Here is a 20,411-nt window from a genome sequence, read left to right on the forward strand (position 1 = left end):
ACTAGAATGTGGGAATTGTGCAGTTGTAAGTATCAAAATCAAATGTCCAAAAGCATTTATTACACCTGTGTATCTATTTGGATATTTGTACAACTTCAATGAGAATACATTTAGTTTTACTATTGCAATCCAGTCAAGCTCCACTGTGACTATTAGCCAATGTATGTATTACTCATTTGTCGAAAATACTCGCACGCAACATTTTGTTGAATTCTGTAGCACCATATCAAAAATCATATAATAAGTTTCAGGTCAAGCACTATTTTTTACATTATCATTAGAAATTTATCTAGAATACATCATTTCTACTGGTGGTAGGACCTCTTGTTAGTCCGCACGGGTAGTTACCACCACCCTGGCTATTTCTGCCGTGAAGCAGTAATGCGTTTCGGCTTGAAGGGTGCGGCAGCCGTTGGAACTATACTTGAGACCTTAGAACTTATATCTCAAGGTGAGTGGCGTATTTACGTTGTAGATGTCTATGGGTTCCGGTAACCACTTAACTCCAGGTGGGCTGTGAGCTAGTCCAGCCATCTACGCAATAAAAAAATAAAAAGTATTCCAAACCGAACGCCCCGCGAATACGTCAATTCAATCTCACCAAATGCCTAATACAAGGTCGCTCCGTTCATCTAACATAAATGCTGTTGAATAATAATTTACAGTAAAAAATACAGTCATCGTCGCTACCAACTTCCGTCTGGACACACATTTAATGGCATGTTTTTTAAAGATAATAATCCATTATCTTGCAATTTTTATATCACATGTCGCTGCACACACAAATGACGCTCTATATGAACGAACCAAACTATTCATTATTACAGGTACAGTCACTTATATAGAACATATACATTTTAAAACTTACTCATTCGGGGGGCAGTAGTACCTAATAGGATAAAGTAATTAATAATGTATGAAAACGGCAGTATCTTTAGGGCACACTCAAAACCTACACCTAGGTATTGGATTATACCTTGCTCTTCTACCATTAGATACCTATGGCATCATAGCTATGAAAATAGTATCAGTGTTAATTTACTTGATTACAAAAATTATTAAGGAATAACTGATAAATATATATATATTTTTTGCTAATTGAAACTAGATGAAATGGAAAGATATTAGGCAGGATATTCGAAGCAGTAGATTGATCTGCATCCTGTATGCAAAGCATAGCATACCTTACCAACTATGAGTAAATTAGAAAGTAGTTTCTGCTCCATGAAAGCACTTTGTTGCAAACCCTCTCGACACAAAGCCAAGTTACGTTATTTAGCGTTGGTGAAACAGAAAAAGCCAAAAAGATATTCTAGCATTTCTTTGTGAATATCATAAACAGCCATAGACTTAGATAGATGGATCCCTCGGGAGCAAACCATATTTAATGAGGGCAAAAGCATAAGGAATCACCGTGTAATACAATAAAGTCCATATTAGTAAAGCGCACTGACAGCTACCACCACTGGAATGTGATGGTAGCTTATTTCAACGGAGAAACAGTCATACTTTTCGATTGGGGTACCGGCGAAAGAGCCAGTGGTTATTACATTGTGACTTTTTTTTTTTTTTTTTTTTATTGCCTTTGTAGGCAGACGGGCATACGGCCCACCTGATGGTGAGTGGTTACCGTCGCCCATGGACTTCAGCAATGCCAGGGGCAGAGCCAAGCCGCTGCCTACCGCTAAAACATGACGCCATGTGACTTCAACGCCACATGACGTCAGTAGTGACGTCAGTATACTACGGTAGCCATTTAAGACCAATTGAGCCCCGAGCTCGTGTTATCATCTAGAGCTATCAAAAAATAATATACGTTTAAATGGAAATACATCAGAAACTTTATTTCATTATAATGGTATTTAAATAGGTCATTAGTATTTGGAATTTTACGATTCGATTATTTAGAGTTCAAATGATAAAATCAAACTACAATGACCAACGTAAGTATAAAATGATTAACCAGTGTTTCAAATTGTGAATATGTTTTGAAATTAGAAACGAAAATGTTGCTGCAGATATTTTTTAGCTTTTTTATCATTAGTGGATCTTACGTAAGTAAATTTTATTCTTTTAAAATACCCAAGAATATCCAAGAAAGTAATTCACAATAATTTCAAACTGTTAGATTTTTTATTCATAACAAACTAAATGTTACTTGCTTTGCATATTTCAATACTAAATATTCCTTGATCGTACTGATATAATATTATTATGTAGCTGCTTCATTTAATAATGTCGTTAGATCGTTTCGTTAATGTGACTTTTCAAGTTATAGCTGTCTTACAATTGTTATTCTTAAAAGGGAAACATTTTAAGAATAGCTAATACTAATGGTTGAAAATAAAACAGGCTAAGACGGACGTAGAGATCAAGGCTTGGTTCTTAGGCCAAGCAATCGAATGTAGCAAAGATCATCCTGTTACCACTGAGGAGCTCAGAATGATACACAAACATGAATTACCAGACAGCAAAAATGCTAAATGTTTAATGAAGTGTGTCTTTAAAAAATGTAATTGGGTAAGTTTTTGTAGGTAGTTGATTATTATGCTTCGTCTGACGTCAACAGACACAAATGTGCGTGTATGTTCAAGCTTTGTCAAAAATCATTACAAATGCAATCAGTGCTTCAAAAAACTTATTATGTTATTATTATTATTATTATGTTGCAACGTAAAGAAATAAACAAAGTAAATTATTTATATTTTATGCACATGTCTACTATTTCTTTTGTTTTAGTTAGATTGGCACAACTGTTTTTCATTTTGGCGCGGAGGTTGAGTTGCATCTGATATTTACATTACCTAAATACAGTGCTGTTTTTAGTTTAATGCCTACCTCATACAGATAATTTCACTTTTCGAGCATTTTCGAAAAAACATCTATAATTTTATCAAAATAACTAGGTTTCTAATGCTAGCCACTTTTTGCTATTACACGTTTGATCATACCTTCCTAATTGAATCAAATTTGAATTTTCACAAATTCTTATCGTTGTTGAATTTTAGCGGAATTATTTTTAAATAAGTATATAATAATCAGTCGCTCTTTATAACTTAATCTATCTGCCACTGAAAGTCCCATAAAATTCAGTGCAGTATTTTCGGAGATATGCCGAAACTAACAAATAGATTAATGTTTTATTTTATCAGGATGTGGAAATTTATTACAACGTGAAATGTTTAAAAATCATCCCAAATTTACAGTTGGACAGCAAAGGAATGTATGATATAAACGCCGCCTATGAATCATCAACAAAAGATTTTTCCGATGACAAGACGAAACAGGAAAATGCAAACAAACTGTTTGACTCTTGTAAAAGTGGTTAGTCTTTAACAGACTTATTTAATATTGATCTACGATGAGCACCAATATCATTAAACTTTTCACTTTGAAATCGGTTTTGCTAGAAATTACATTCTTATTTATTTTTATGCAAATCGTATGACATTTTATTCATATTTTTGTTGAATGCAGTTTTAGCAAATATATTTACGCACTCAAATACCTGTTAAATTCATATCTGCATCAATGATAATGTGGCCGCATCATAGTCGTATACTGAGAAATTACAGTGTTCTTAGTTCCAAATGTACTTTGTTATGGAAGCACTACAACTGAGCTGACGGTCATAATATATATGCCACTAACTATTCAATTATTAAACGTGGTCGGTGCCTCTTCACACTTTACGTCTAATTAATATAAAATAACTGGCCCATCAATTAAATTCCATTCTCTCTGATTCTCTATGTTCTCCTTTTCGGATTCACTGGCGGCCCCTTCAAGTTTACGATCGAAGTTATCCATTTAAAATAAATAGAAAACACTACAGTCATATCCCAGCCTTATACAAATGGTCATGTACAATGCTACTTTCAGTGAACGAGGAGAATATAGGCGACGGCGAAGAAGGTTGTGACAGAAGTCTATTGTTGGCTAAATGTCTAACCAAGGCAGCGCCTCAGGTATCTTTTTATTATTCTTAGTATTAGAGTTCAAAACCTGGCTTTAAATCAGATATGAGGTCAAAATTTCAACTAAATTTAAAGTCGGACAGTACGACTGCTGCAGAACCATCCGGCTTTGGAATGAGCTCCCCTCCACGGTGTTTCCCGATTGCTATGACATGTTCTTCTTCAAACGAGGCTTGTGGAGAGTATTAAGCGGTAGGCAGCGGCTTGGTTCTGCCCCTTGCATTGCTGACGGCCATGAGCGATGGTAACTACTCACCATCTGATGGGCCGTATGATCGTCTGCCTATGCGGCAATAAAAAAAAAACAAATAGGACAATTTTACCTATCTTCGCGCCTTACCATTTAAATTTGTTGCTTCGTCGCGTTAACAGTTTTAACAACAGTTTTTATGCATCTATACTACACAATTTTTCTAAACGCCTCATTTTATAACCCATGATACTATCATCAAAAATGAACATAAAAGCGAAGGTTGTGTTCTGTACATATCTGGGGCAGTGTGGTAGCTTAGAATCTATTAGCTTCCAGTGTATGTCGTTAAAACCAAGTAAGGAATTCAGCGGAGAAAGAGTAGCGACGTTCTTGGTTGACCGGCATAATGGCCAAACCGCATTTACTGATAGTAGAACATTTAGAGCCTGCACGAATTAGATCCAAACGCACCTGCATTTACAATTACAATACAAATAAGACCTCAATCTCTTGTCTCAAAATGGGTGGTTACATTCGAGTTCTGATAATATCTATGAACGCCTGTAGCATTATATACGTTTGCCGATTTAGACGAAACAACTGAACATCATGCAACTTTACGTATGTACCGTTTGTGTTTCAGTTCGGCTTCCAGCTCTGAATCCTTCAAGCAGATTGCTTACCTTAATATAAGTAATGTTCCACATAATGTCTACGTATTTTTAATTAATAAAAATTTTTGCGAATCATTCTTTTTATTATATAGGTACATTCGAAAAACCATTTTTACAATAAAGTAGTACTTACTACAAAATAGATATTAGTTACAAAATATAGTTAAAGTTATATATTTTATGGCTAAGATTTATGCGATAATTGATATAATTTCATACAAATATAAACGGACCTTGATAAACTTGATATTATAAATACTATACCACTAACCAATTTAGAGAATTTTGGTTAAACTTTTCCATGTCTATATCCATCCGTATTTACTCTATCTTTAAAATTATGAAGACGTACGATGTATTATTAGAATATAAAACAGATATCATACTGATAGAATTACATACGAAATATCTTTAAAAGATCGAATAATTTATAATATGTATGTACTTGCGCTAAGACTATCACAAAATACGCTAAGGCGATCTAAGTGCGTGAGTGCTTTACAACAACTCTTATAATATAAATACACATGAATTCTTCTATTGAAGCAAAAGCGTGATTTCAGAGCGATTAAGATTTCATCTTATATCACGTTACAGAAAAAGCAAATTATAAAGATGAATTCAGAAGCCTTTATGATGCCCGAAATAAGCTATAAATATAAGGAAAATAAGCTAAACACTAAATGAAAAACAAAAATTTATTTAAAAAAATTAACACCAGTAATGTTACAACAAATGCAAAATAACCTATGGACAGATGATTAAAACTAAAACTACAAAAATGGAGTACTTAAAGAACGCTAATTATTATTATTTTTAAATATATCCGATGCAGATTATAATAATATGTATAAATGAAAAGCTCCAAGCCGAGAGGATAATTTAATACTATACTAACTAAACACAACCGAAGCAACGTTTGTCGGTTAACAATATAGTTAGGTATTTGATTCTGCATTTAAAACTCGCTTAACAAAAAATTTAAAGGCTTGTACGACAGTTGTTTGCGTAAAATCTCACTAGACTCTAGTTTGGTAAATATTTAGTAAGTAGATCGATGGTGGATTCCGCATAACCAAAGGTAGCGAGGTTGTTGACCACAGCTACGGACTTATTACTTTGAAACTTGAAGGAATTATTTAAATCAAATTCGGAAGTCTAAACAAACAATAGAATTGATATCGAGTGAGCACTCGCAGGGTGTAACACCAGTTTGAAGTTCCCACAACTTTAGTACTAAAACAGAGCTGCATTCGCAGGGTGAAACACCAGTTTGCATTTCCCACAACTTTAGTACCAAAACAAACAATTCTCCCAAATATTTGCTATCAATTCATGAATAAATTTCACTTTAATTTCAATGCTAAAACTTAGTGTGTGAAATGTCAAATAGGGCTTTAATAATTAACGAGTTACACAAGAATAAGAGTATTTGGGCAACGGTCGTGAGTTTGATAAAGAATGCGGTGGCAAGATTTGAACATTTGTATGAGTTACGGATTTTGCCAAATAGGGTGGAACCATGTTACATAATATTATGATGAGGCCATCATTTTTTGTTGTCATGTTTGTGAACAGAGAGAGGCTGAGGGGCTTTTGAGTTTGTATACCGTCTGAAAACTATGACGAACCGGAAGGTACAAGTGTCTCAAACTCATTTTTTCAATATTATAAAAACTATAAACTCTTTAACATTTTTTGTCATTTTTGTCACATTAGTAACTAGGTGCGGTGCATAGTAAATAATATGCTTTAGTATATTAAAAGCCACTGAACTTGTGCATAGCGCCACATCTATAAAAGTGACATTTTGTATTTGCAGATTATACATATTTTTTAAAAATTTCAGTTCACAAACACGACATTAAAATTGTTTATATTTAAAAAAATATTCTAAAAATACGACTGGTTCCTTCTGCAGAAGCTAGCCGCTATTTCGCTACGTTACTACAAATTCACACACAAAGCGATGTTATTTATTGCACATCAAATTTGCATAAGCATCAATTTATGTTGATATTAACAAAACGGTTCGATATCATAATCATATAACCTGCGATTTACTATAAAATACTTATGTACGTAACACAAAAAAAGCACTAAAATTATAAAGTTGTACTTACCGATAAAATGTAATTCTTCTATTTAAAAGTTACAATATTCGGACTACTGGTGGTAGGACCTCTTGTGAGTCCGCGCGGGTATGTACCGCCGCCCTGTCTATTTCTGCCGTGAAGCAGTAATGCGTTTCGGTTTGAAGGGTGGGCAGCCGTTGTAACTAAACTGAGATCTTAGAACTTATATCTCAAGGTGGGTGGCGTATTTACGTTGTAGATGTCCATGGGCTCCAGTAACCACTTAACACCAGGTGGGCTGTGAGCTCGTCCACCCATCTAAGCAATAAAAAAAATCCGTATGTGGGTATGCAGAACATTTAGGTAGGTCTCTACGTTCGAAACAGTACCTACTACATATAGGCCACCAATGCGACTTTTGTTGACGCATGTTCTTTACCTACTTTACTCTTTACTTACTTTAGTTCTGGGCATTTAGACCCAAAAATTGTATTATTTTCGCGTTATGTTAAGTTAGTATACAATTTTTGTTAAACGACTTCAAGATAGATTTCGTTACGGCCTATATGATATGCAATATATATAAATAAATAAATAAAACAAATTGAGATACGTTCTTTGTTTTATAAAAAGACATAGAAAAGTACTTGAAAATCACATTGTCCAAAAACGAAAATTTTGTCTTTTTAAATCGCAAAAATTTTTTTAATCCTAATCATATAAAATTTTTAAGTTCGCTATTCATCCTTAACACGAATTGTCCGCTTTTTACTAGATTTTATTTTGTTCACAAATGATGAATCTTTTAACAAGACTTATGCGTGCAACTATTTTATCGAATACAGAACTAGATTTTTATATTTGTAAATTAATATGACAAAGATGGAAAGGATATATAGAGGAAACTGAATCTACCAATTAATTTGCAAATAACACTCAACATGTTTTATCTTAAAATTATCCGGTCTAAAAGACTAAAATTGCTACGTCATCACGACAATCGTAGCATTTATGTTCATTCTGAAAATTTTGATCCTTTTTACTTATAAATTTCTATTTAAATATACTGTAACATGTTACATTCGTTATACTATAACTACAAAAAGCGTTGGGTAAATGAAAATCATACAAACACTCAAAAGAGGGAAGTTTTTGTTTTTTTTTTCAATTTCATTTTTGGGTGAATGATCCCACCGCTCAGCTGTTGTTAAGCGGTTAAATACCGGAGCCCATCACAAAGAGAATGCCGTCATCCAACTTAAAAGCATACATTTGTTTACATAAAATACATTATTATGAACTGAATATATATTAAACATATTTACGTGCGATAACATACTTGATTTATGACGGAATTCCCGTTGATTCGGCTCAGATTTACAGAAATACGAAATTGCTGTTATTGCATTTAAGAGCACGCACAAGCAATAAGACCAAACGTCTGTATATTCATACTTCTTTGTCCATACAGTCTAAAACTAAATGAGACAATAAAAATTATACGCACAAAGAGCGGCTTAATTCAATCACAAGGTATTGTATTGTATTATATTATTATTGTATGTATTATTATTGTTATGCATTATATATTATGTATTATTATGTATTATGTATCATTGTAGGTATTATTACTCTCAATCGGCATGCAACATGGACATTATCTTTCGTTTATGTAAGAATAACACGAAATCATTTTTGTCTTGTATCAGCAAATATTGCAAAATATATTAGTCATTCGAGAACGCGACGATTTTCATTTCGTAATGTCACGATTTTCGTTCGCTTGTCGACAGTTCTTATTGGTTATGAATGCGAATCGGTCGAATGCGACAATTGTACAGTACCCTACGACAATTTCATTTCATATTCAGAATGACAGACTAGGTACTCGATCTTGTCAGATAATATAGACTACTAATTCAAATCATGATTCAATATACAGATAAAAATAAATACTGATAAAAATAAAGTGGTTTATTTAAAAAAGAAAATCCAAAACATGATTACAACTGTATATGTGTATAGTCTCACAATTCACAATAATATAAAGGTTCTAAAGACATTTATTATAGACGCTGAAATTACAATTCAAGGTAAAATATTTAATAATATATTCTTTATTAATAGTGGCGGAGTGCAATGGGCCTAAACTGGTGCCGCCCTATATATCAGGAGTCCAGAAGATATTTATTATTTTCTTTAGTACTAGTACCACTACGTTATTTCGTAATGCAATAATAGCTGTGTCGATCTTTCTTTACGATACACATTATAACACAAACTAAACATAACATTTTCTTCGGTTTTCATAGACATATTTAGAACTACTTTTGCCATTTAATCTCGCTTTTTTTTATTTCTATTTAATTATTTTAAATGATGGGAGTACTTTACAATTCTCGTGATTCGTGAAAATAAAGAAGGCGAGATTAAACGGTAAAAATATTTTTAAATAGAAGTAAATGTATTAAATTAACGAGCGAATGAATAGGGACACTAGAGGGGCAAGATTCTGCTTTGGTTTACAAAAAATGCAATGTGCTATGTATTTACGTATTTACAAATTCTAGAAGCTTCGGATATTGGCAATATACGCGATGAGAATGACGGTATCGTATAAAACAGAATAAAACCTTATTGGTCAATTCATATATTGCCAAGAATGAATGAATCATTAAAATGACTCCATCAAAATAATTATTATAAAACCTATCAAATGATACGGGAGAGCAATATTTGGTAACATAGACCTAGAGATAAGTCACATTGGACTTGTCGACACATATTCATGTCTGAAACTTCCATAAAATAATGAAATGCGAAATAACTATAATAATATTGTGGCTGAAGTACTAAGTCGAAAAATGATTTTATCCGCGACCGTGAAACACCTTATGCGTGGTGCGATTTAAAATTATATCGTCACCCTCACAATGTAGGAAGAGATTTCAAGATTTATTAATTGTAAATAATTAATCATAACATAATTTTAACAAATATAGGTGCTACTGCGAAAATATTTCACGATTATGATCAATAGAAGGTGTTGCTAAGATTCAGCCTAAAAAAAGTAAAAAAATAAAGTCGATGAATCATTTTAACAGCTTATAGATATAGTGAGAAAAGATTTTACTTCGTATTTTTTCGGAAAAATTCATATTTAACGTACTCTCTCAAATAGCTTCAGTACCTACCCATCTTAGAGCCCTAGGCGTAAGGCACAACAGCAGACCAATATATATATAGAGTGGATAATACGCAATTAAAATATTCGCTGTAGTTTTAATCATATTTTCAGATTACTTATAAAACTGTTGTATAGCCACACCGAAACCTCGAAAACGGTAAGAAAATCCCGTCCCAGGAATTATATTTCATATTTACCTGTACTTCATATCGGAAAAGAGCAAGTTCAAAAATAACAACAACTCTGAGTATGTCGGCAAAGCTCACCAGCGAATTTTGAACGCAACGGGCACATCTAGACCAACAATAAGAAAAATTTTGAACCAGGTAGAACAAAGAAATAAAAAAAATACTAACACAAACAAAATTAAGCTGGGTAGACCACGCAAGAAATTCTATCTAGATCTTGATGATTTTAATTATGCAGTTATACGACGAATGGTTTATAACTTTCATCTCATTTATAAACAGGTCCCTACAATAAAAGCAATTTTAAAGGATGTGATTTTTCACTAAGAAGAATACTTCGCCAAATGGTTTTTTTATTCAAGAAAATTACTAATAATACGAAAATGCTGATGGAAAAAGATGACGTTAGACTTAAAATAGTAAAGTACCTAGACTTAATAAGGAAGTACAGATCTGAAGGCAGAGATATTGCGTATACTGACGAAACTTATATTCACACATCCCGAACATAACAATTATTACATAAAAATCTCGGGAACTCATTTCGTATAATACACTGGTAAATATACCGTTTTAAATAATAATTGTTATGGTTGTAGCATCTCCATATTATACAATGACATTATCCATTTTGACATTTGACACTAATCAATAAAGGTCCATAATAATAATATTATGAAAATGTCACTTATTTAATACGATCATTCATTGACAGTTCGGGTGTCATCGTATCCCGATAAAGATCCGAGTTTTCCCGAAGGAAAATAATTTCTCACTACATCTAAACTAGAAGTTTGAAGCACGCCGGCTGAATGATTTCACATTGCAAACTTTGAGAAATAAACTTCTCAATTTTATTCTAATTACCGTTCTACCATTTGAAACCGGATTGCACGACTGCCATAGAAATAGGCTGGATGGAGACGAAACAACGACCTTGATCTTAATTACTAGTTCATTAGTAAAACGCAAGTAATTTTTTGTAACATTATTTTGTTGTTCGGCTATTTTTTATTTATATAAACGTGTATTTGTCACCTAATGAAGAATTCCAGTCTGAACTGCGCTAGAAAGAATTTTATTGAAGAATTAATTACCAAACAATGACATTTTGAAATTCGATCTAACGAGCAATGCTATCCGCCCCGTTGACGAGCTGTGAAATTATGCATGTACAATATAGCCTTTCCATTTTCAAAAAAAACTTCTTTTTTTGTGTTGCGGCTAAATGCCTTCCCGAAATTTTATTGACTAGTTTCTTTTACTGTATTACAAAAAAAAAAGATGAAATGAGATGGATATTATAAAAGCTCGTACCAACGCAGAGTCCATCGCATTGTTGAGATCAACACAGAGATTACTCTTTCGCCACGAAGGCCAAGCAATTAACGACTCTAATTACTGTATCACAGGGTCCGTAACTCAGTCCGAGTTATTCTTATTACGGTACGCATACTCGCTACACTTTATTTGTCGCGTTTTTTTTTTGTAATCTGTTATATTTGACGAGACGTCATAAAACTCTAGATCCGCTTTCTATGCCACAATACTAATTATTATACGTTGATCGTGAAACCAGTCTTTTGCTCTTTAGACGTCGGACGCTTTAGGCATAGTACATGGTGGGAATTGAAAATGTATAAACCGGTCCCGTGCCGTAATAAGCCGGCTTCAATTAAAACAATAAAACGTGTCTAAAATTCTTATATCTGAAAAGTCTAGTTTTTTAATGGCGCTAAAAACAGCATACGCCTACACACAAAGACAAGAAATGTTGATGCATTGTATGACTATTTTGATTTGATCGTTTTAAAAAGCAAAGGAAATATAGCATAGTTCTATTTGTTTTGTATTAATAAAAACGTGTTATTTTGATTACTTACCAATACATTTCAAAATTTTTTCTTTGTACGTAAAATCTAAAGGATAAAACATCTTGAAATAACAGATCATATTCGAAATAACTGTAGTTGTGTATAATGTTTACAATGTTTATCTGTTAGCACATCAACACTAATGTCCTTTAATATGTAGCTCATCAAAGATTCACTCGATGAGCACGAGGTGCCCCTCGGATAGAGGCTCGTCGGTCTGATGTTATATGCTGTCATAGCTGTTGGGGTCAGGCGACAGTGTAGGCCCAGCGCTACGAGCTGGCAGTTTGAAGCCGCTTAACATAAATGCCCATCCATCCTAAAAGGAAATTTTCATATAATTAATAAGACACAATAGACATTTAAATAATTTTAATTTAGACAATTAACATTAACTCTGCAGATGAAAGATGAAATGACTCAATGATGACTCAAGCCCGGATGAAAAAAGAGGAGGGTTGGGTTGGAGTTCGACCTTTCCACCGTAAAACCGTCATCGCCGAATGTCAGAGCTGTTGAGTCAGACATGTTTTGCATTTCATGGACTTTGAAGCATGGTGTGCTTAGTAAGAAAAACAGCAATTAACTAATTTTTCTTTGATACTAAGGTACCTTTTCTGTTGAGAATCTAGAGGAGATTCAGTATGCACGAAGGGTTCTATGCAAACTGATTCAAATGCCAAACCCCAAAATTTACATGAGAGCGTCCTGAAGGTATACACCATGTAACTTTCCCATAAGTTGATAAAAAAATACTTTGCTAGCTTGTTTTCTCTAAAAAGAATTTCATTATTAACTGGTACACACTGGTAACAAGTACATACATAAGACGTCCGGTGCATTCGTGTTGAGCGATGCACCGGTATTCGAATCTCAGGCGGGTACCAATTTTTCTAATGAAATACGTACTTATCAATTGTTCACGATTGACTTCGACACTGAAGGAATAACATCGTGTAATAAAAATCAAACCCGCAAAATTATAATTTGCATAATTACTGGTGGTAGGACCTTTTGTGAGTCCGCACGGGTAGGTACCACCGCCCCGCCTATTTCTGCCGTGAAGCAGTAATGCGTTTCGGCTGGAAGGATGGGGCAGCCGTTGTAACTATACTGAGACCTTAGAACTTATATCTCAAGGTGGGTGGCGCATTTACGTTGTGGATGTCTATGGGCTCCAGTAACCACTTACCTGGTGTAGGTGGGCTGTGAGCTCGTCCACCCATCTAAGCAATAAAAAATAAATAAAAAAACATTTTATAAGTTTAGGCTTAGATGTCGACTTTCGTATACTGGCGTACGGGTCACTGAAGCTTAGTTGGAATAGGCTGGAATAGACCCATTAGGGAACCGGCTTACGGCTGGCGGCGGCGGAAGAGCTTTGGTAGGATTCACGATGACGAGTGTCATGAGTAAAATAGATACAGGTTTGAATGTCGAATTGCAATTAGCCTATTTAAATTAATTGAACTTCAGCTATTTCTTGCTCTTTAGTTTCACTTACCTTAACAAGATTGGGCAGATCTGTCCAAAATCCTAGATTGGGTATAACTTCCACACCAGTTGCACCCATCAGGAATTTCTTGGTGCAAACTCCGAGGACCAAGTAAAATATGACAAACGAAAAGAATATTATTAACAAAGTCGAGCCAACAGATCTTCCGGAATCAATTTGCTTTAAACAAGCACTTTGCGAGTAGAAAGCTAGAACCTAAAACAATACATTATTAATTATGATTTTAAATTATATAATTACAAACATTTTTTTATGTTTAATCTTTGTAAAACACCAAAAAATCCTTGTTTTTATTCATCTATTTTACAATTTCCATGAACAAAGTGAATATTAAACATTTGCGAGTATAAGCATGCATACATAGGCAGGGGCTTGGCTCTGCCCCTGGCATTGCTGTCGTCCATGAGCGACGGTGACCACTTACCATCAGGTGGGCCGTACGCTCTCGGCCTACAGGGGCAATAAAAAAAAAATTAATACATAAAATATTAATTGTCACCACAATTAAACGAACTAATTACCCTAATGTTGTTTAAGATAGTACCACCATATCTGGTCCCGTGGGTGTCGTAAAAGGCGAAAAAATGATTCACCAGAAAAAGGGCACTAGCATTATCCGAATATTATACTAACGTACTGCGTTCCTTATTTACTAGTGGTAAGTCGTGTGATGGGGCATGCTGGATCTTTACTCCGCAAAGTACCCACTTTTTTATTTATTGCCTAGATGTGTGAACGAGCTCACAGCCCACCTGGTGTTAATTGGTTACTGGAACCTATAGACATCTACAACGTAAATGCACCACACACCTTGAGATATAAGTTCTAAGGTCTCAGTATAGTTACAACGGCTGCCCCATCCTTCAAGCCGAAACGCATTACTGCTTCACGGCAGAAATAGGCGGGGCGGTGGTACCTACCCGTGCGGACCCACAAGAGGTCCTGCCACCAGTAATTACGCAAATTATAATTTTGCGGGTTTCATTTTTATTACACGATGTTATTTCTTCACCGTGGAAGTCAATTGTGAACAATTGATAAGTACGTATTTCATTAGAAAAATTGGTACCCGCCTGCGGGATTCGAACACCGTTGCATCGCATATATACGAATACACCTTATCCTTTCTTATCCTTTCTTCCTTATCTTATCCTTTAGGCCACAACGACTTCAAAACTTGCTTCGATTTAAGTGTGTAACGGCCATTATACAATACAATTGAGTCTTCATGCTAGTGTCTTAAGTTAGATGTTATGTCTTATGAGCTAGTTACTACTTAACCACTTGTAACAACTCACAACCCCAATAAAAAACACACACAGAACAATTTCATTCCACTTCCTTCTCTGCTAATCAACCAATTTCGTTTTTTTCTTTGTAGCTAGTGACCGCTTTGGTGTTATCAATAAACACAATAAATGAATAATGTTACTTTGGTACCCTTACAAGAAAAATACATATGACAAAAGAAAGAATTTTTAAATCTAGTATCTGTAACTGATTATGATTCTGGACAATATTCGACCACTGGGGAAATATTACTTAAAATAATATAAAAGTAGTTTGGTAACAATAACTATATCCAGTCAGTAAGCTTCACATAGATATCCAAATAGCAAGTTTTTGTTTTATTTTAATCGGAACACTGCATCTGATTTATCTACTTTCGGCTCTCTTAAACCTTAAAACTTTTAATGACTATCTGTTATTACTTTGCTCTGGTAGACAGCATTATAGTACTAAAGAATATAACTTAAGGATAGAAGTCCTAAATTTAAATGTATCATTGATTATCTATCTAAATTTATTTTTATATAAACAGATACACAATCCTATTTTGGTTAGGATCTTTGTACATCTTAACATTCACAAGCTACCAGATGTTATGTAGCTGAAGTATTTAGATGTTTTTAATAATTTTCCTAGGTAACATTGAAAGCAAAGTGTAGATTATACATTTTTCTTATTTCTCAAGTGAAGAATACTTACAAGGTTATTAGGCTCTGCTAAAGAGAAAATTTGCAATTCACCATCAGACAGAGAGCAAATGAGGAGAACTGTTGTATTTCTGTAACATTGAAATTTTAAATATTGAAATTTAATTACATTGTAATACAGCACCTGTTTAAATCTTTATTTACTACTGAATGGTATTTTTTAATATTCATTTATTCCTCTAATTTACATTAATTATTTTCAGAAGTAAAATGGGTAAATAGCTTTAATTTATATTCCAGTTTGTAAATAAAGGCTCAGTAATTTTTACGAATTTCTTAGCAACCCCTGAATTTTCATAGCAAGTGCCAGGTCCATCTGGATGCAGAGAGATGAATTTATAAAAAGAATGCCGGTGCAAAATTTTATCACAATCCTACTAGTGCAACTTTATAAATTGCTTCCAGTATACAGTTTACAGAATTTATTGGCAAGGCTTCTAGTGTGTTATAAATTACGCTGCTATAGTGTCACTGCCACTCCAACAGTATATAAACTTACCACATATTATTTGGGTATTTTGCTTATCTTGTTTTTAGCTTTAGCATAGCATTTTTTTCTTTTTATTGTATGTTTTTAGTATTATATTATAGCCTTAGTCTCCTAATTAAAGTATTAAAAATGGAATTAATCAAAAGTTTTATTTTAAAAACATTTACAAAAGAAGCATATTTTAAAACATATATTTTTTCATAATCTAACTTGTAAACGGTACAATAATACAGGCAAGATAAACTAGTGGGAACTAAGTGAAAATTACATAATTTTCCAAAACGTGATGTTACAAGTATGGCCTGAAAGTAGAATTACTCAAATCCTATTGAAAATTCATATTTTTCATATTATTTACTTGAAGCTTAACCATACTAGTACATGTAACAATACATTTTGAAAATAAATTTAGTCATTATATTCTTAGATCTTATATTATCTGAAAAACAAGTGATGTCGACAGTGTGTTTTAAAGATCCAGTTCTAATAAAAAAAATTACAAAGTACATGAGTTATAGTCAGGTATGAGTGATCACCTTAACCTATACACATCTAGCTGTAATACTACCAAAGGCCTTTTTGGAATATTATTAATACTAATAAAACTTACGATGGACCATGAGTGTAAACTACTGCATCTCCTTTAGCACTAAATACCGATTTATCAGTATTGCCAATTAAATCATACACATTTAGATCCTTTTTATATGTGTCTGGTGTACCATCAACAGCATGAAGCACTTCTCTGTGTCTACAAATCTGAAAAAGTAGTAAGAGTACATTCCACTAAATTCTAATGCCAGATAAAACAAGAAAATATTAATTTTAAGTTTTTACTGTTGTATGTACATATATGTATGTAGAATAGATTAAATGATACATTTTATACAATTAAGACATGCAGATTTTAAGAACATATTTTTGCCCATTAATTCTTTGATAATACTCAAATTCAAGTAATAACATGAATTTGACTATTTACTGAATTTATATTAATGTATAACAGTTTTCGAATATATCTTATTATAGACAAAGGATGGCCACCTGGTAGTAGGTAGTCACTCATAAAGGACTGCATTCATCCTAAAATGAATTATTAGCTAGGAAAATATTGCATCTTTAAAATATTTTTCCTTAAATATATTTTAAAGATTACTACTGCCATTAACAGTTACAGTTTGATCGCTAAAAAACCTTGTAGCGATGAAACGTTTTTTGATGATTGAAAAACCAGTTTTCCCTAATTATGTGCATATTGATGTATTATCGGTAGAACACTTTAAACCAAATTAAACGTTTCAAAATATGATATTAATAGCAAAGATAGTGTCGTTTATTTAAAACATAAAAAACATTTCTTTTATAGTTTATTTTTTTGAAATTGTAACTTACGGCTGTCGGTACTGTACAAGTATTGTTAACAGTTGTAGAATTCGGTTTTAGAAGTATATCATAGCAAGGATGATAGTAATATGTACTAAGTTCAATCGCATTTGTTTCTGGAGCTACTTCAAAAGTTTGAGCAGAAAAAAATGTCGATTTACTGGCCGAAGACAAATCTATTCCGGTGCCGTTGGAAAACTCACAAACGCACGCACTTTTTTTCAGGCACACATCTTCACCGTAAATTGGAAATATTGAACAATACAAACAAGACATAAATAGATATATTTTAATCCTGAAATCCATTTTATAGATTTTATCGTTGAAAAACTTTATACGTAATTCGCACAATCAAAATAATGGATAGGTAGATTCGACAGTCGACAGAAAATGTCAAATCATAGTGATTTTTTTATTTGAATGTCAACTTGGACAAGCATAAGAAATACAACAAGGATTTAAAAAATAAGTGAAATATGAAATACCAAAATGAAAAAAAAAAAGAATTCTAATTTACTGAGGTTCATTAAGCTAAAATCGAAACCGAGTTAAGTCGTCGTGGCCTAAAAGATAAGACGTCCGGTGCTATCGTATCTAGCGATGCAACGGTGTTCAAATCCCGCATGCGAGTACCAATTTTTCGAAACAAATATATACTTAACGATTGACTTCCACGGTGAAGGAATAACATCGTGTAATAAAAATCAAACCCCGCAAAATTATAATTTGCGTAATTACTGGTGGTAGGACCTCTTGTGAGTCTGCACGGGTAGGTACCACCACCCTGCCTGTTTCTGTCGTAAAGCGGTAATGCGTTTCGGTTTGAAGGGTTTTTGCAGCCGTTGTAACTATACTGAGACCTTAAAACTCATATCTCCGCCGGCGGCGCCGTCGAGCCGGGGGCCGGAAGAGGGAGTACACTCGTGCGTTCGGGCCCCTGTAGGTGGTGGCTTCCCCTCGGTGAAGTTCAAGGGGCTACCTTAAAGGGTAGAGGTCGCGTGGCGCGCTACCAGCACTCTAGCGCGCTGCCAAGGAGATAAGAAAGAGCAACCGGTTGGCGGTGTATCGCGTCCCGACCCGGCAGGCTGGTTCTGGTCCAGCAGGGTATTCCGGGACACCAGCGGTACCGTCTGGGCGGCCTGACGGGCTGCCGTACTGAGACGGCTGACGTTTCAGAGCCTTCGATTTATTTATTTATTTATTTATTTAATTAGTCTACTTACAAATTAACAGTATAAACCAAAAAAATTGTAAGGTATTAATAATTAGCTGAAGTAATTCCTGATAACAACAATAAATCGCTGCAAACCATCATGGAATATATCCATTTCCGGAGCATAGGCTAGCAAGCCATTGAGTAGCGAGACAGCACGATGCGTCGGGGAGTTAGCGGTGTGCTGCGTACGCGCGTGCGTAGTACTAAGAAGCTGCCGCTGGCGACGCACCCCTCCACACATACATCCGCGCATGTAGCCATCAGGCACATATAACGACACTGATTCCAGTGCAGTGGAGTTATCAATTTTGTTATGCAATAGCTGATAATAATGCACCATAAGAATCATCTTCCGTCTGAGCTCAAGAGTATCTAATCCGACCATACCAGTCACATAAAGTGATGGATACAAGAACGGATAGTATCCATACATTTTCTTGAATAGGAACCTGCAAAATTTTTTATGTAGTTTTTCCAGCATTAGCTTTTGAACTGCTTCGCGAGGATCCCACACGAGTGCGTTATATTCAAGACTACTTCGCAAATAGGCATCGTACAGCATAACAATCACACGATGGCCTACAAAGTCGTGCGTCTGACGAATTATGAACCCGAGCAGACCACTACCCCTTTTACATATATTTTGTATGTGATCTTTAAACGTTAGCTTGGAATCGAAAATAACTCCCAGGTCACGTATAACTGCCACATGATTCGAAATGACTCCAGATAAATGGTATGGAAACAACACGGGCGACCGTGACCGGCTGTAAGCAACGACCTTGCATTTATTAGTATTAAAATGCAAGCGGTTACGCTCTCCCCATTCTGCAACCCGAGTAATGTCGCGTTGCAAAGCATGGCGCTCAGCATCACACCCGACCCCAGCGTACAGCTTAAGATCGTCAGCAAACATAAGACACTTGGTCCTCTCACTGAGAATAGAAGATAGATCATTTATCATGATTAAAAACTGAGTGGGACCAAGCGTACTACCCTGACTGACCCCTGATCTTGTAAAATAAGTTTTAGATTTGAAACCCGCTAACTCAACATGCTGAGACCTATCAGAGAGATAAGAAATTTGCGTCAAAGGGTCCGTCGGCTGGGCGTCCTTAGGGTGAGCTGCGTTGTCTGATTGCAGTGTTGACCGCGGTAGCCCCCATACCTCATCCGGGTTCTGACCTTGGAGGGGATAGGACGCCCGGACACTTGAACGACGAGTGCAGGGGAGTCGTTTAGTGGGTGGACCCTTCCTTGGGCCCACGGTTTGCACCCAACACCGTTCAGATCTTCGAGTTCCACATACCCGCAGCTCTTAAGCAATTATGAGACCCCGGCCCGAAAAAAAAATCTACTTCGCCAAATAATTTAGCAAATCATTTGTACATAGCTAGCAGCACCATCAAAATAATAATATATTAGAAAAAGAACATGAAATAATTTAAATGGCTTTAGAGACTTAGGCTTTATTACACAAAAATTTGATGTCAAAAACAGTTTTTTTTTTACATTTATATGGTTTTAGATACAAGTCACCGAATTTCTAAAGTGGCTTGTGGCCTTGTGGAGATGTTGGAGATGAACCAACGAAAACCTCTTGTAACTCAACTAATTGTGTTTGAACTTCGCCCGAGACAA

The 20,411-nt window shown here is 34.7% G+C and overlaps 2 protein-coding genes across 3 annotated transcripts; one reads left to right on the top strand and one right to left on the bottom strand.

Annotated features, from left to right (window-relative positions):
- Positions 1 to 1,795: 1,795 nt before the first annotated feature.
- On the top strand, positions 1,796 to 10,003 carry Obp4 (odorant-binding protein 4). 2 transcript variants are annotated; one of them, XM_089734614.1, is made up of 5 exons: positions 1,796 to 1,943; positions 2,353 to 2,520; positions 3,207 to 3,324; positions 3,883 to 3,968; positions 4,814 to 10,003. In XM_089734614.1, the coding sequence occupies exons 1-5, from the start codon at positions 1,935 to 1,937 to the stop codon at positions 4,829 to 4,831; spliced, it is 399 nt and encodes a 132-aa protein (XP_089590740.1). In that variant the 5' UTR covers positions 1,796 to 1,934; the 3' UTR covers positions 4,832 to 10,003. The 2 variants fall into 2 exon arrangements, with proteins under 2 accessions (XP_089590740.1, XP_089590739.1); XM_089734613.1 differs by having other exon boundaries at positions 1,925 to 2,054.
- Positions 8,876 to 18,161, bottom strand: LOC114239259 (uncharacterized). Its single transcript, XM_028169380.2, has 5 exons — positions 17,564 to 18,161; positions 16,782 to 16,930; positions 15,674 to 15,752; positions 13,673 to 13,879; positions 8,876 to 12,487 (listed from the first exon to the last, which is right to left on the bottom strand). The coding sequence occupies exons 1-5, from the start codon at positions 17,858 to 17,860 to the stop codon at positions 12,392 to 12,394; spliced, it is 828 nt and encodes a 275-aa protein (XP_028025181.2). The 5' UTR covers positions 17,861 to 18,161; the 3' UTR covers positions 8,876 to 12,391.
- Positions 18,162 to 20,411: the final 2,250 nt, after the last annotated feature.

This window comes from Bombyx mandarina, chromosome 18, assembly GCF_030267445.1.
Source record: "Bombyx mandarina strain Sakado chromosome 18, ASM3026744v2".
In the NCBI taxonomy this organism is placed as follows: Eukaryota; Metazoa; Arthropoda; class Insecta; order Lepidoptera; family Bombycidae; genus Bombyx; species Bombyx mandarina.

What these genes read in the sequence shown, in the direction of transcription:
- Obp4 (XM_089734613.1), top strand. Translation starts at nt 2,007, where the DNA reads ATGTTGCTGCAGATATTTTTTAGCTTTTTTATCATTAGTGGATCTTAC. An exon ending in TTATCATTAGTGGATCTTAC is followed by an intron (nt 2,055 to 2,352) that starts GTAAGTAAATTT and finishes AAAATAAAACAG; the next exon opens with GCTAAGACGGACGTAGAGAT. An exon ending in GTTTGACTCTTGTAAAAGTG is followed by an intron (nt 3,325 to 3,882) that starts GTTAGTCTTTAA and finishes TGCTACTTTCAG; the next exon opens with TGAACGAGGAGAATATAGGC.
- LOC114239259 (XM_028169380.2), bottom strand. Translation starts at nt 17,860, where the DNA reads ATGGATTTCAGGATTAAAATATATCTATTTATGTCTTGTTTGTATTGT. An exon ending in GTTTACACTCATGGTCCATC is followed by an intron (nt 15,753 to 16,781) that starts GTAAGTTTTATT and finishes TCAATGTTACAG; the next exon opens with AAATACAACAGTTCTCCTCA. An exon ending in ATCTGCCCAATCTTGTTAAG is followed by an intron (nt 12,488 to 13,672) that starts GTAAGTGAAACT and finishes ATTTCCTTTTAG; the next exon opens with GATGGATGGGCATTTATGTT.